The following is a 17,641-nucleotide window of genomic DNA, read 5'->3' as shown; positions in this document are numbered from 1 at the left end:
CCCATCCTCAGGTGGGGCTGGACTCTGTGGGCAGTGGTGACAATCCTGTGTGGAGTCTTCATCTTTGGACAGAGCTCGGCAACTGCAGTCTTGGAGCTGCTGGAGCAACTGGGATGAACCGCAGCTGTACTGCATTCAGTGTGTGAACAGTACACGCCGAAGCTGAAACGTAGACACTGTTTTCCATAAAACACAGTTCATCTCTGCACTCGTGTCCGAGTATTCATTTATATGTCCTGTCTCTTCTGAATGTTCCATCCTTCAGCAAAGCGGATTAAAGCACAGGAGTTAATAGAACAGAGGATAGTACAGCACAGAACCTATTCTAAGATCAATCTAATCCTTCCCTGCTACATAGCTCTCCATTTTCTATCAAAAAGCTTCTTAAATTGCTCCCAATATATCTGCCTCAACCACCACCCCATCGGAACTTGTCTTAAACATTGAAATTGAGCTTGCATGGACCACTTGATACACACTGTCATGACCCTCTGAGTGAAGAAGGACCCTCATTTTTCCCCCTCAAACTTCTCCCCTTTCCCCCTTAAACCATGACCTCTAATTGTAGTCCCACCCAACCTCAGTGGAAAAAGCCTGCTTGCATTTACCTATCTATACACCTGATAAGTTTGTATCTATCAAATACTCTCTTAATCTTCTACATTCCAAGGAGTAAAATCCTAACCTATTCAACCTTTCCTTATAACTCAGCTCCTCCAGACTGGCCAGCGTCCTTGTAAATTTTCTCTGTTTTCTCTCAACCTTGCTCACATCTTTCCTGCAGGTAGGTGACCAAAACTACACACAATACTCCAAATTAGGCCTCACCAATGTCGACTACAACTTCAACATAACATCCCACCTCCTGTACTCTGATTTCTGAAGGCCATTGTGCCAAAAGCTTTCAAAGAACAGAGAAAACCTACAGCACAATACAGGCCCTTCGGCCCACAATGCTGTGCCAAACATGTATTTACTTTAGAAATGACCTAGGGTTACCCATAGCCCTCTATTTTTCTAAGCTCCACATACCTATCAAGGAGCCTCTTAAAAGTCCCTATTGTATCCGCCTCCACCACTGTCACCGGCAACCCATCCCATGCACTAATCACTCTCTGCATAAAAAACTTGCCCCTCACATCTCCTCTGTACCTAAGAACAAGCACCTCAAAACAGTGCCCTCTCATGTTAGCCATTTCAGCCCTGGGAAAAAGCATCAATAACTAATACCCCTCATCATCTTATAGACCTCTATCAGGTCACCTTTCATCTTCCGTTGCTCTAAGGAGGAAAAGCCAAGTTCACTTCACCTGTTCTCATAAGGCATGCTCCCCAATCCAGGCAGCATCCTTGTAAATCTCCTCCACACTCTTTCTATAGTTTCCACATCGTTTCTTTATGACCCTATCCACTGGTGAGGCCACTTTCAATGAACTATGGACATGTATTCGCATATCCCTTTGTACTACCACACTCACTCCTCAGATCCCTTTGTACTACCACACTCCTCAGATCCCTTTGTACTACCACACTCACTCCTCAGATCCCTTTGTACTACCACACTCCTCAGATCCCTTTGTACTACCACACTCCTCAGATCCCTTTGTACTACCACACTCACTCCTCAGATCCCTTTGTACTACCACACTCCTCAGATCCCTTTGTACTACCACACTCCTCAGATCCCTTTGTACTACCACACTCACTCCTCAGATCCCTTTGTACTACCACACTCCTCAGATCCCTTTGTACTACCACACTCACTCCTCAGATCCCTTTGTACTACCACACTCCTCAGATCCCTTTGTACTACCACACTCACTCCTCAGATCCCTTTGTACTACCACACTCACTCCTCAGATCCCTTTGTACTACCACACTCCTCAGATCCCTTTGTACTACCACACTCACTCCTCAGATCCCTTTGTACTACCACACTCCTCAGATCCCTTTGTACTACCACACTCCTCAGATCCCTTTGTACTACCACACTCCTCAGATCCCTTTGTACTACCACACTCACTCCTCAGATCCCTTTGTACTACCACACTCCTCAGATCCCTTTGTACTACCACACTCCTCAGATCCCTTTGTACTACCACACTCACTCCTCAGATCCCTTTGTACTACCACACTCCTCAGATCCCTTTGTACTACCACACTCCTCAGATCCCTTTGTACTACCACACTCACTCCTCAGATCCCTTTGTACTACCACACTCCTCAGATCCCTTTGTACTACCACACTCCTCAGATCCCTTTGTACTACCACACTCACTCCTCAGATCCCTTTGTACTACCACACTCCTCAGATCCCTTTGTACTACCACACTCCTCAGATCCCTTTGTACTACCACACTCACTCCTCAGATCCCTTTGTACTACCACACTCCTCAGATCCCTTTGTACTACCACACTATCATCTGAGTCATTGATATACAAGACAAAGGACCCAGGACTCCACTAGTCACAGGCCTTCACTGAGTGAGGCTGCCCTCTACTACCACTGCCTGGCTTCACAGCCAAAGTCTAATCCAATTTACCACCTCATCTTGAACGCTGGGGCCACATCCCATGTGGGACCTTGTCAAATGCCTTGGTCAAGTTCAGGTAGACAACATCCACCGCCTTGCTTTCATCTACATTCCTGGTAAATCGCTCAAAAACTCTATAAGATTGGTTGGACATGACCATGAAACCATGCTGACTATCCTTATTCAGTGCACGTCATTTCAAATACTTATAAACCCAGTCACTTAGAATACCTTCCAACAACTCTTCCACTACTGATGTCAGGCTCACTGGCCTATAGTTTCATGCTTTATTTTTGGAACCTTTGTGAACAGAGGAAGAACTTCGGCTCTCCTCCTCTCCTCCAGTCCTCTGGTACCTCCTTGTCACTAAGGATGATTTCAATCTCTCTGGTAGGGCCCGGCAATTTCTACACTTGCCCATAGGGTCTCAGGGAACACCTTATCAGCCCCTGGGGATTTATCCACCCAGATTTGCCTTAGGACAGCAAATAGCTGCTCCTCTATAATCCATGAAGTTGATGCCATTTACCTCACCTCTATATACTCTGTGTACTTGTCTTCTGTGAAAATATGGATTCCAAAAAAAATTTAGGACCATAAGGCCATAAGACATAGGAGCAGAATTAGGCCATTTGGCCCATCGAGTCAGCTCTGCCATTCAATCTTGGCTGATCCTTTTTTCCCCTCCTCAATCCCACTCCCCAGCATTCTCCCTTTAACCTTTGATGCCATGATCAATCAAGACCCTATCAATCTCTGCCTTAAGTACACCCAACGACCTGGCCTCCACATGCCTGTCGCAACAAATTCCACAAACTCACCACCCTCTGGCAAAAGAACTTTCTCTGCTTCTCCGTTTTAAATGGATGCCCCTCTACTCTGAGGTTGTGCCCTCTTGTACTGGACTCTCCCAACAAGGGAACCATCCTTTCCACACCTACTTTGACTAGGCCTTTTCAATTTTCAAAAGGTTTCAATGAGATCACCCCTCATCCTTCTAAATTCCACTAAATACAGACAAAAAGCTATCAAAAGTTCCTCATATGATAACCCTTTCATTCCCAGAATCATCCTTGTGAACCTCCTCTGGACCCTCTCCAATGCCAGCACATCCTTTCTTAGATAAGGAGCCCAAAACTGTTCACGATACTCAAGGTGAGGCCTCACCAGTGCCTTATAAAGCCTCAGCATCACATCCTGTTGTTATATTCTAGATATATTCTATCTAGAAGCTATTTTCTAGAAGTTAAAAAGTTAAAAAGCAGGACCTCAAGAGTGGTAATCTCGGGATTGCTGCCTGTACCACGGGACAGAAAGGGTAGGAACAGGAGGTTATGGCATTTGAATGTGTGGCTGAAGTGTTGATGCAGGGGGCAGGGGTTCAGATTTCTGGATCATTGGGATCTTTTCTGGGGAAGGTCTGACCTGTACAAAAAGGACCTGAACTGGAAAGGACCAATATCCTGGCGGGCAGGTTTGCTAGAGCTGTTAGGGAGGGTTTAAACTAGTCTGCCTGTGGGGTGGGAATCAGAATGTGATTAGGGTAGAAGGATGCTATGTGTGCTGAGAAAGTACAGGCAGGGGACAAAACGTAAATGTAGCCAGTTAGAGGGGTTGAAATGTGTCTATTTCAATGTTACGAGTATTAGGAATAAAGGGGTTGAACTTAGAGCATAGATCAGTATGTGGAACTATGATGTTATGGCTGTTACTGAAACTTGGCTGGAGGTAGGACAGGATTGGCTGATGTAGGTACCGGGGTTTAGGTGTTTTAAAAGGAATAGGATGGGAAGTAGAAGAGGGGGGGGTGGGGGGGAGAAGTAGCATTACTGGTCAGGGATAGTATCATGACTATAGAAAGGGAGGACGCTGCAGAGGGAGTGTCCACTGAGTCAGTCTGGGTGGAAGTCAGAAATAGGAAGGGATCAATCACTGTGCTGGGAGTAGTCTATAGGTCCCCAAATAGCCCTCGGGACACTGAGGAGCAGATAAGCAGACATATTTTAGAATGGTGCAGGAAATATAGGTTAGTAGTCGTGGGTGATTTCAATTTCCCTCATATTGACTGACACCTCCTGACTGCAAGGGGGTTAGATGGGGCTGAATTTGTCAGGTGTGTTCAAGAAGGATTCCTGACACAGTATGTGGACCGGCCGACGAGAGGAGAGGCTATACTGGATCTAGTTCTGGGTAATGAACCTGGTCAGGTGACAGACCTCTTGGTGGGGGAGCATTTTGGTGAGAGTGACCACGACTCCCTTAGCTTCAGCATAGCTATGGAAAAGGATAAAAACAGACAAAATGGGGAAGTGCTTAACTGGGGAAGGGCTAACTATGAAAGGGATGAAGCAGGAACTAGCGAGAGAGTAAATTGGAAACCGATGTTCAAAGGGGAAAGCACAGAAATAATGTGGGAGAAGTTCAGGGACCACTTGAGCTGGGTTCAGGATTGTCCCACTGAGACAACGAGAAAATGGTAGGAAAAGGGAACTGTGGCTGACGAAACACGTGAGGCAACTTGTCAAGAGGAAGAAGGAAGCATGTTCGATATAAGAAGCAGGAAGCAGGAGAGGCTCATGAGAAATATAGGTTAGCCAGGAAGGAGCTAAAGAAAGGACTTAGGAGAGCTCGAATGGGGCATGAGAAGGCCTTGGCATGTAGGATTAAGGAGAACCCCAAGGCGTTCTATGCGTATGTGAAGAACAGGAAGATGACAAGAATGAAGGTGGGGCCGCTAAAGGATAAAGAGGGCAACATGTGCCTGGAGGTGGAGGAGGTTGGGGAGGTCCTAAATGAAAACTTTGCTTCAGTATTCACAAGTGAAAAGGATCTTGATCAGGGTGAGGTTGAAATAGAACAGGCTTGTGTACTAGACCAGGGGTCACCAACCTTTTTTGCACCATGGACCGGTTTAATATTGACAATATTCTTGCGAACCGGTCGACGGGGTGGGGGGGGGGGGGGTGTTAATCATGACCGGAATACTGGTGATAATTTCTCTATAAGTCACTTATAAGTGGCTAATACACTCAATTTTGTTTCTAAAAGGGTTTATCTAACGAATTTAATATTAAACACACAGCACATATCTTCCGTGCATGAATATAGTGATAAGTCAATTATAACTCACTTATAAGTCAATACCATCATAATATTTTAAGTAACGTTTGGATATTAAACACACAGCACATATTTTCCTCGTATGAACATATAAAATTATTGCAACACACCAGGGAGAGGACAAGGTGAGGGCCAGAGGTCCCCATACCGGGCCGCGGCGGTCGCAGTCCGGAGTGAGCGACCGACCGAGCGAGGAGTGCGACAGGGCACGTGCCCGCCCCCCTTGTAGGTAGGTAGGATCTATCGGCCGACAAAAGTTTGGCTCGAGGGATGACTTTCTGTTGATCACAGTGAGGTAGCTGCTCTGCCATTTACAAAATCCTGAGCAAGAATTAGCTTGTCTGCGAGTATTTTAGCACCAGGTTCCCCATGAACGTTTGGTGTCCTAAACAGGTTTAGAGGCGGCGCCCATCTGTCTGTGCTCCAGGCCAGTAGCAACGGCACTTCTCGCCAGCTGCACAAGGCGGCCGGTTACCCAAGGCCAACCAGTGATCCCTGGCGCGAGGGTATCACTGCGTTTAGGCGACTGATGACCTCGCATGGGTAATGACCTCACATGGGTAATGACCTCACGTGCACTCGAGTTCAACAGTGGGCATGACAGGGAATGAGGAAAGGTGCAGCTGACTCATATTTTTCAAAATGCCAAATCATATTGTTGCCTCGTGGCCCGATAGCACATGCATTGCGACCTGTTGGTTGGGGACCACTGTGCTGGACAATGTGGAGATTAAGGAAGAAGTAGTGTTGGATCTTCTTAAAAACATCAAGATTGACAAGGTGAGGCCCTGTAGCTCAAGAATTAGAGCACTGGTCTTGTAAACCACAAGTTTGTGAGTTCAACTCCAACTGGAGCCCTAACATTTTTTCAGACGTGATAGCGGCAGAGGGATGAAGGGTAGGGGGGTGGCTTTGCTAGTCAGGGAAAATATTACAGCAGTGCTTCGGCAGGAAAGATTAGAGGGCTTGTCTACTGAGACCATATGGGTGGAGCTGAGAAATAGGAAAGGTATGACCACATTAATAGGGTTGTATTATAGACCACCCAATAATCAGCGAGAATGGGAGGAGCAAATCTGCAGAGAGATAACAGACAACTGCAGGGGACAGAAAGTTGTGATTGTAGGGGATTTTAATTTTCCACCCATTGATTGGGACTCCCATACTGTTAAAGGTCAAGATGGGTTAGAGTTTGTGAAATGTGTTCAGGAAAGTTTTCTAAATCAATATATAGATGTACCAACTAGGGAGGATGCAATATTAGATCTCCTATTAGGAAACGAGTTAGGACAAGTGACGGAAGTGTGTGTAGGGGAACACTTTGGTTCCAGTGATCATAACGTCATTAGTTTCAACTTGATCATGGATAAAGATAGATCTGGTCCTCGGGTTGAAGTTCTAAACTGGAAAAAGGCCAAATTTGAAGAAATGAGAAAGGATCTAAAAAGCGTAGATTGGGACAGGTTGTTCTCTGGCAAGGATGTCATTGGTAAGTGGGAGGTAAACGAATAAGAATAAGGAACCTTGGTTCTTGAGGGATATTGGAACTCTTATAAAGAAGAATAGAGAGATGTATAACATGTATAGGAAACAGGGAGGAAATAAGATGCTTGAGGAGTATAAAAAGAGTAAGAAAATACTTAAGAAAGAAATCAGGAGGGCTAAAAGAAGACATGAGGTTGCTTGGCAGTCAGGGTGAAGGATAATCCTAAGAGCTTCTCCAGGTATGTTAAGAGCAAAAGGATAGTAAGGGATAAAATTGATCCTCTTGAAGATCAGAGTGGTCGGCTATGTATGGAACCAAAAGAAATGGGAGAGATATTAAATGGGTTTTTTGCATCTGTATTTACTAAGGAAACTGGAATGGAGTCTATGGAAACAAGGCAAACAAGTAGGGAGGTCATGGAACTTATACAGATTAGAGAGGTGGCGGTGCTTGCTGTCTTGAGGCAAATCAGAGTAGATAAATCCCCAGGACCTGACAGGGCATTCCCTCGGACCTTGAGGGAGACTAGTGTTGAAATTGCAGGGGCCCTGGCAGAAATATTTAAAATGTCGATATCCAGGGGTCAGGTGCCGGAGGATTGGAGGATAGCTCATGTACTTCCCTTGTTTAAAAAAGGCTCAAAAAGTAAGCAGGGAAATTATAGGCCGGTAAGTTTGACATCGGAAGTAGGTAAATTATTGGAAGGAATACTAAGAGATAGGATCTACAAGTATTTGAATAGACAGGTTTATTAGAAACAGTCAGCATGGCTTTGGCAATGGTAGGTCATGTTTAACCAATCTGTTAGAGTTTTTCGAGGAGGTTACAAGGAAAGTGGATGAAGGGAAGGCAGTGGATGTTGTCTACATGGACTTCAGTAAGGCCTTTGACAAGGTCCTGCATGGGAGGTTAGTTAGGAAGATTCAGTCGCTAGGTATACATGGTGAGGTAGTAAATTGGATTAGACATTGGCTCAATGGGAGAAGCCAGAGAGTGGTAATGGAGGATTGCTTCTCTGAGTTGAGGCCTGTGACTAGTGGTGTGCCACAGGGATCAGTGCTGGGTCCATTGTTATTTGTCATCTATATCAATGATCTGGATGATAATGTGGCAAATTGGATCAGCAAATTTGCTGATGATACAAAGATTGGAGGTGTAGTGGACAGTGAGGAAGGTTTTCAAAGTTTGCAGAGGGATTTGGACCAGTTGAAGGAATGGGCAGAAAAATGGCAGATGGAGTTTAATGCGGACAAGTGAGGTATTGCATTTTGAAAGGACAAGCCAAGGTAGAACATACAAGGTGAATGGTAGGACACTGAGGAGTGCAGTAGAACAGAGGGATCTGGGAGTACAGATACATAATTCCCTAAAAGTGGCGTCACAAGTAGATAGGGTTGTAAAGAGAGCTTTTGGTACATTGGCCTTTATAAATCAAAATATTGAGTATAAGAGTTGGAATGTAATGGTGAGGTTGTATAAGACATTGGTGAGACCGAATTTGGAGTATTGTGTGCAGTTTTGGTCACCTAATTACAGGAAGGATTTTCATAAGGTTGAAAGAGTGCAGAGAAGGTTTACAAGGATGTTGCTGGGACTTGAGAAACTGAGTTACAGAGAAAGGTTGAATAGGTTAGGACTTTATTCCCTGGAGCGTAGGAGAATGAGGGGTGATTTGATAGAGGTGTATAAAATTATGATGGGTATAGATAGAGTGAATGCAAGCAGACTTTTTCAGCTGAGGCCAGGGGTGAAAAAAACCAGAGGACGTGGGTTAAGGGTGAAGGGGGGAAAGTTTAAAGGGAACATTAGGGAGGGGCTTCTTCACACAGAGGGTGGTGGGAGTGTGGAATGAGCTCCCAGATGAAATGGTGAATGCGGGCTCACTTTTGACATTTAAGAAAAACTTGGACAGGTATATGGATGAGAGGGGTTTGGAGGGATATGGTCCAGGTGCAGGTCAGTGGGACTAGGCAGAAAAATGGTTCGGCACAGCCAAGAAGAGCCAAAAGGCCTGTTTCTGTGCTGTAATGTTCTATGGTTCTATGGATAAGTTGCCAGGGCCTGACGTGTTATACCCCAGGTTGCTGTGGGAAGTGAGAGAAGAGATCGCTGGAGCAGTAGCTATGATCTTTGAATCCTCTTTGGCTGCAGGGGAGGTGCCAGAGGATTGGAGAATGGCAAATGTAGTTCCGTTGTTTGAAAAAGGTAATCGGGAGAATCCTGGGAACTATAGACCAGTCAGTCTTACGTCAGTGGTCTGCAAACTATTGGAAAAGATTCGTAAGGATAGGATCCAGAAGCATTTGGAGAAGTACAGTCTACTCAAGGATAGTCAACATGGCTATGTGAAGGGAAGGTCATTCCTCATGAGCCTAATTGAGTTTTTTGAAGAACAAAAGAAATTGATGAGGGTAGGGCGGTAGATGTGGTCTACATGGATTTTAGCAAGGCATTTGACAAGGTCCCTGTGGTAAACCATGTACATAGGTTGTAACTGGGTTATCTGTCTGGACGTGCCTGGACAGGCCCCTCTGCTGACTGCTCCTGTGGCTCCTCCCACAGACCCCTGGGTAAAGGTGATTGTGTCACTGCTCCTCCCACAGTCCAGGGCAGTCATCTGGCATGGACGTGCTCCGTTTTACTGCTAATAAAAGCCTTTCAGTATTTACTCTACTTCCAGTCTTTTGGAGTAATTGATAGTGCATCAGTCCTCCATGAGAAACTCATCCAGAAAGTCATGAGACATGGGATCAGTGGAACTGTGGCTGTTTGGATAAAAAATTGGCTTAAAGAAAGAAAGTAGAGGGTAGTAGTGGAAGGAAAGTATTCTGCCTGGAGGTCGGTGACTAGTGGAGTGCCACAGGGATCTGTCCTGGGACCCCTGCTATTTGTGATTTTTATAAATGACCTGGATGAAGAGGTAGAAGGATGGGTAAGTTTGTGGATGACACGAAGATTGGAGGAGTTGTGGATGGAGCTGCAGGTTGTCGAAGATTACAAGAGGATATAGACAGGAGCAGAGTTGGGCAGAAAAGTGGCAGATGGAGTTCAATCTGGATAATTGTGAGGTGATGCATTTTGGAAGGACAAACCAGACAAAGCTTTGGTTACGGATTTATCCGGCGTAGTGTGGATGTTGCCTTAAGTGTTACTCCATAAGCACTTCATTTGCTCCTACCTACCTTCAGACAAACTCCTCCCTTACCATTGGCTCAACATCAGCAATGGTAAGTTGCTAGCACCCAAGAGGAGCAAATACTGGGCTGCCAACTTTGGATTCGGTACTGATGCCAAACCCCCACACTATCCCCCTCCTACCACATGAGGTTGGGGAAAACAATCTTCCTCCACCAGCTGGCAGAGAATGCAAAAGATGTTTTATTTTGAAAGAAGCTTACATTATTATAGCATCTTCTCCTGCACTCCGCACAGTTACTGACAACTTACCACCACTACAATTACTTCTGTGATGAAGAGAAATTTGTACACAGCATGATCTGATTTTTAAAGCAGAGACAATAGATAGGGCCATCTGAATATATGGTAGTAGGGTATATTGTCCAAGAGGTTGTATGGGATTCACCTGCTTTCCTTTGAGGAGCAACTTGGATCAAATTTGAACAAGTCCACAGGTCCTGGTGGTGTGAAAGTTCCACAGCAGATGCCATCTCATTGATTCTTCACTCAACCCTGGAACTTCTGGTCAGCAAAGCTGCATACATCAGAATGCTCTTTATTGACTGCATTCAACATTCCATACTATCAGCCCCCCAAAACTAATCAACAAGTTTCAAGACTTTGGCTTCAATATCTCCTTGTGCAATTAGATCCTGGATTTCCTCACTTGCAGACTCTAATCACTTCAGATTGGCAGCATCTCCTTCACGATCCCCATCAGCACAGGCAGTCTGCTTAGTCCCCTCCTATTGGAGTCCAGCTCCAATTCCACATTCAACTTTGCCAACAACACCACTGTTGTTGGTGGTGATGAATCAGCATATAGGAGATGATTGAAAATCTGGCTGAGTGGTACCACAACAACAACCTCTCACTCAATTACAGCAAGACCAGGGAGCTGGCTATTGACTTCAGGAGGTGGAAACCTGAGGTCTATGAGCCAGTCCTCATTGGGGGATCAGAGGTGGAGAGCGCCAGCAATTTTAAATTCCTCGGTGTTATTACTTTGGTGGACCAGTCCCAAACCCAGCACATAATTGCAATTATGAAGAAAGCACAGCAGTGCCTCTATTTCTTTAAGAGTTTGCAGAGCGTAGGCATGCCACCTGAACCGTTGACAAACTTCCATGGATGTGTGGTAGGGAGTGTATTGACTGACTGCATCATGGCCTGGTATGAAAATCCCAATGCCCTTCAATGGAAAATCTGACAAATAGAAATGCTGAAGTCCATCATGGGTAATTGAGCGCATCCTACGAAGAGTTGCCACAGGAAAGCAGTATCCATCATCAGGGACCCCAACCACCCAGGACATGCTCTCTTCTCACTGCTGCCATCAAGAAGAAGGTACAAGAGCATCCAGAGCAGTTACTAACCCTGAACCATCAGGCTCTTGAACCAAAGGGAATAACTTCACTCAACCGCAATTGCCCTATCATTGAGATGTTCCCACAACCAATGGACTCTTCTTCAGGGAGTCTTTATCTCATGGCCTCATTATTTATATTTTTATTATGATTTCTTTCTTTTTGTATTTGCACAGTTTGTTTTCTTTAGCACAACAGTTGAAAATCTAAGTTGGTGCAGTCTTTCATCAATTCTATTATGGTTATTACTCTATTCTGGATTTATTAAGTATGCCTGTGAGAAAGTAAATCTCGGGGTTGTATAATATGACACATAATAAATAAATTTACTTTGAACTTTGAATTAGTTACTGGCTTCATCTGATTCCCATGGACATGTAAGCAGGGCCTGGCTAATGTCTCCTTTGAAAGGCTGAACTTAGTCACTAATGTCAACCTAGCTTATACACAGCACAATAATATCCACAGCTTCCTGGCAGAGGTCAGACTCCCAGAGTTGAATCAAGTCAGAATCAGAATCAAATTTATTATCCCTGACTTAAATGATGTGAATGTTAAAGTTTCGCAGTAGCAGTACAGTGGAAAGACAAACCAAAAGGAATAACAAAGTACTGTTCTTAAGTTCATGGACCACTTAGAAATCTGATAGTGGAGGGGAAAAAACTGTTTCTGGCTAGCTGAGTGTATGTCTCCAGGTTCCTGTACCTCCTCCATGGTAATAGTGTCCATGTTGATTAACAGAAATCTGTAAACTCGTACTTCACTGAGACATCAGGGCCTCTGTCACCACACTGTTCGGAAGTCTGAACAGAGATATTCCATTTTTATACAGAACTGACCGGCAGTTACAGATGTTGATCATTTCGTAAACTGTGTAGTTTGAATTCCTCACTTGCAAGATCAATCGCCTTTGACAATGCAGATGTCAAAAGTCAATAAAAACTACAAGCTAGCCACTGATGATACTTTGAGTTAGTCCTTCAGTTAGTGTGTGTTCCTTGAATCACGTATTTCATCTCCGTAAGCAAAATGATGCCACCTGCTATGCAAAGGGAAGCTATGTTCCTCAGAGACCTTTCTTTCCTGGGCTGTCTGCACCCTGCTCCGCTGCAACTTCCACACTCCCTCCAGGACCAACCTTACCAGCTCAGAATGTGTGAAACTCCACACCTGCCCTTACACTTCCTCCCTCACCACCATTCAGGGCCCCAGACAGTCCTTCCAGGTGAGGCGACACTTCACCTGTGAGTCGGCTGGTGTGGTATACTGCGTCCGGTGCTCCCGGTGTGGCCTTTTATATATTGGTGAGACCCCACACAGACTGGGAGACCGTTTCGCTGAACACCTACGCTCGGTCCGCCAGAGAAAGCAGGAACTCCCAGTGGCCACATATTTTAATTCCACGTCCCATTCCTATTCTGATATGTCTATCCATGGCCTCCTCTACTGTCAAGATGAAGCCACACTCAGGTTTGTTACACGGGGGCGACGGAGGAGAGCCCAGGTGCAGGACACTGGCACGTCGACTCAGTTGGGGAGGCTGGCGTAGAACTGAACGTAGAGCAGGAAACCAGAGGGATCTTGACAAGGAGATGGGATTCACAGGGACACTCTAGAAACTAGAGCGGAACTTAGAACTAATGGTTTTAATCGGAACAGGGAACGAAGTATCACACGAGAATTGACCAACGAACTGGCAACGTATGATAGGGTCATCCTCGTATTTATTTCCCAGTCTCTGATGAAAGCCAGGTGTACGATTATTGGGTAACTAGCAGCAGTTGACTGAAATTGGGGCATGATCAGGGAGAAAGAAGTGTTAAAAGGGGAACGGCCAACTGGAACCATGACAAGGTTGGAGGAACAACACCTTATATACCGGCTAGGTAGCCTCCAACCTGATGGCATGAACATTGACTTCTGTAACTTCCGTTAATGCCCCTCCTCTCCTTCTTACCCCATCCCTGACATATTTAGTTGTTTGTTTGTTTTCTCTCTCTCTGCCCATCACTCTGCCTGTTCTCCATCTCTCTCTGGTGCTCCCCTCCCCTTTTCTTTCTCCCAAGGCCTCCTGTCCCTTCTCCAGCTCTGTATCCCTTTTGTCAATCACCTTTCCAGCTCTTAGCTTCATCCCCCCCCAGAAGCTCTTAGTCTTCTCCCATCATTTTGCATTTCCCCCTCCCCCCACTACTTTCAAATCTCTTACTATCTTTCCTTTCGGTTAGTCCTGACGAAGGGTCTCGGCCCGAAACGTCGACAGCGCTTCTCCCTATAGATGCTGCCTGGCCTGCTGTTTTCCACCAGCACTTTGAGTGAAACTCTGAGACAGTTTCATCAGCGGCAGTTGGTTGTTGATTGTGATGGAGGCACCAGGGTTGTGTAGGCCAGTGCTTGGCTGAGCCATCTCAGGCAAGAGGTTAAAATGAATGTCACCAATTACAACCACTAATAAAGAGTGAAGCCAGCTAAAGGGTCCGCATGGCAATGATGGATCACTGTGAATTTCCTTCACAATTGCTGTAACTTCATCAGCTACTACCGGATATGCACAGTTAAATTAATGATATTCTCAGGCACATCAAGAATGTACGTGCAGCGCTCCTAAGGCACAGCGAGAGCTAGTCTAATTATTTACAGTTGCACTGACTGCAAGTTTGCAAGCTTTTGTTATGGCAAAATAATTCAACCTCTCCAGTGAAATAGGAGGAAGGTAGCTATGCTGCCTCAGCAGTTTTGAGATGCCCACATCACATATCGACTAAAATTTTTCCCAGTATCAGATCGGGAGGAAAAGCCAAAGGAAAATGAAATATGGGCATCAGTCAGGCGACAATTTACAATGGGCAAATTTCAAACTCAAGCATGTTCTTCAGTACAGTTCGGGAAACGATCATTTAAAATGAACTATGATGGAGGCCATGTGAGCAGGTGGTGGGTGGTCGTATGAGCAGCTGGTACATCACAAGCCCTGGGTATGTGACCACTGACACCAGGCAAACAAGCTCTGAAGACTTTTGATAATGGCTGGGGTCACACGTCCTGTAAAGACACTGCCCCGGAAGAAGGCAATGGTAAACCACTTCTGTAGAAAAATTTGACAAGAATGATCATGGTCATAAACCGTGATTGTCTGTATCATACGGCATGACACATATTTCCCAATTTCTCTCGGGATCAATGAAGTATGTCTGTCTGTCTGTCTGTTAACAATGATGATCGAACAAACACAGAACACCCTACTGCCTTCTCATGGTTTAATTTCTCAGACTACAGGTATGCAGGCATTTACTTAGCCCGTTTTCTACCCATTTCTCAAAATACTTAACACATTCTGGATCGTAATGTACAAACATACACACTACCGAAGAATTCTTACAGGGCCGGGACAGGGAACTCTCATACTAACGTTCACCCACGCACGATCAAGCCACTCACCCATACTTAGGAATTCCTGTTTTGTACAGCGCATGTCATGCTCCCACGTGATCTGACCTGGTCTGAGATTCTCTCTTTGTTTCCTGTTCCCACGGGATCCAATCAGATCCAGGGCAACAGACTGTTCTCTTTTAATGTTCTACCCTGCTTCCTGTACTCCCGCTGGAGGGAAACCTCCTTTTCCTACATCCGTGGGATGCCACTGAGTCCGGGAAATCTCCTTTTACTTCACCCATGGGATACTACACAGTCCAGGGAAATCTCCTTTTACTTCACCCATGGGATACTACACAGTCCAGGGAAATCTCCTTTTACTTCACCCATGGGATACTACACAGTCCAGGGAAATCTCCTTTTACTTCACCCATGGGATACTACACAGTCCAGGGAAATCTCCTTTTACTTCACCCATGGGATACTACACAGTCCAGGGAAATCTTCTTTTACTTCACCCATGGGATACTACACAGTCCAGGGAAATCTCCTTTTACTTCACCCATGGGATACTACACAGTCCAGGGAAATCTCCTTTTACTTCACCTGTGGGTTGCACCCAGTCCAGGAAGTCTCCCAGTCCAGGCATTATATACTGACCTCCAAACAGTAGCTAGGACATGGTCTACAAATGACAAAAGCAGATAGAAAATGAGTGTCAAAAGGGCAACATTACAATAGTTATGGATTTTAGGGGGATTTTAATATGCAAATAGATTGGGAAAATCAGGTTGGTGCTGATTTTGGATCCCAAGAAAAAGAATTTGTAGATTGCCTACGAGATTGCTTTAATAGTCCACTAGGGGATCAGCTATTCTTGATTTGGTCTTGTGTAATCCACCAACTGTGATCAGGGAGCTTAAGATTAAGGAACTCTTAGGAGACAGCGATCATAATAGCATAGGAGAGGGAGAATGTCACATGTATCAGTATTAAGCTGGAGTAAAGGGAATTACAGAGGCATGAGAGTGAAGCTGGTCAAAGTTGATAGGAAGGGGACACTAGCAGGGATGACAACAGAGATTCTGGTAACAATTCAGAAGGTTCAGAATGGATTACACAAAGAAGAAGTGCTCGAAAGGCAGGATGATGCAACCATGGTTGACAAAGGAAGGCAAAACCAACATGAAAGCAAAAGAGAAGTCATATAATAAAGCAAGATTAGTGAATTGGGAAGCTTATAAAACCCAACAGAAGGCAGCTAAGAAACACATAAGGAGGGAAAAGATAGCATGGCAAGCTGGCTAATAATATAAACGAGAATACCAAAAGTTTTTTTCAGATATATAAAGAGATAAAGAGAGGCAAGGGTAGATATCGGATACTAACAAATGATGCTGAGGAAGTAGTAATGGGGAACATGGAAATGGCAGGCAAACTGCAAGAGTATTTTGCATCATTCGTCACTGTGGAGTACACTAGCAGTGTGCTGGAAGTTCAAGATTGGCCAAAGGAAGAAGAGAGTGTAGTTCCTATTACAAGGGAGAAGGTACTTAGGAAACTGAAAGTTCAGAAGCTAGGTAAGTCACCTGGAATAGATGGATTACACTCCAGGGTTCTGAAAGAGAAAGCTGAAGAGATTGTGGAGGCACTAGTAACCATCTTTCAAAAATTGATAGATTACAGCATGGTTCCAGAGGACTGGAAGGCTGCAGAAGGAATTAGTCAGATTAATAGAGTGGGCAGAGAAGTGACAGATGGAATACAGTGTCAGGTCATGCACTTTGGTAGGAGGGGAAAAAGTGTAGACTATTTTCTAAGTGGGGAGAAGATGCAAAAATCCAAGGTGCAAAGGGACATGGGAGTCCTTATGCAGGATTTCCTTGCAGGTTAAGTCGGTGGCAAGGAAAGCAAATGCAATGTTAGCATTCTTTTTGAGAGGACTAGAATATACAAGCAAGGATGCAATGCTGATGCTTCACAAAGGCTTCATTTGGACTATTGTTGGCAGTTCTGGGCTCCTTATCTAAGAAAGGATGAGCTGTCATTGGAGAGGGTTCAAATGAAGTTCACAAAAATTATTCCAGAATGAAAAGTTTATCACAAGAGGAGTGTTTGAAAGCTTTGGACTGAAGAATGAGGGAGGATCTGTTGAAACCTATCAAGTGTTGATAGGCCTTGATAGAACGCTGTGGAGAGGATGTTTCCTATGATGGGGGAGTCTAGGACCAGAGGGCACAGCCTCATAATAGATGGACATCCATTCAGAACAGAGATGAGGCGGAATTTCTTTGGCCAGAGGGTGATGAATTTGTGGAATTTGTTGCCACAGGTAGCTGTGCAGGCCAGGTGGACTTAAGGTGACAGTTGATAGCTTCTTGAATCTGGGAAGAAGGTAAGAGGATGGATTTGAGAGGGAAATGGATCTACCAAGGGCAGAGAAGACTCATTGAGCTGAATGGTCTAATTTTGCTTCTATGTTTTATGACCTCATGGTATTCAACCCTGTCTGGGGTAACAGCCTGTCCCCTTACACCTGTGGGAAGCTATCTGGTCCAGGGCAGCCTCTTTTTAATGGGCTCCTCTGG

General features: G+C 44.9%; 1 protein-coding gene across 1 annotated transcript in view; it reads left to right on the top strand.

Moving 5' to 3' along the window:
* The window catches only part of slc38a8a (solute carrier family 38 member 8a), a 42,827-nt gene extending 42,513 nt beyond the window's left edge, over positions 1-314 (top strand). The window contains exon 11 of the mRNA XM_073070584.1: positions 12-314. Within this exon, the coding sequence (XP_072926685.1) occupies positions 12-117 (106 nt within the window). The 3' untranslated portion in view covers positions 118-314. The remainder of the gene's footprint in view (positions 1-11) is intronic.
* Positions 315-17,641: the final 17,327 nt, after the last annotated feature.

This window comes from Hemitrygon akajei, chromosome 17 (assembly GCF_048418815.1).
Source record: "Hemitrygon akajei chromosome 17, sHemAka1.3, whole genome shotgun sequence".
In the NCBI taxonomy this organism is placed as follows: Eukaryota; Metazoa; Chordata; class Chondrichthyes; order Myliobatiformes; family Dasyatidae; genus Hemitrygon; species Hemitrygon akajei.
Note: the sequence above shows the minus strand (reverse complement) of the source record. Positions and strands in the feature narration are given on the sequence as shown.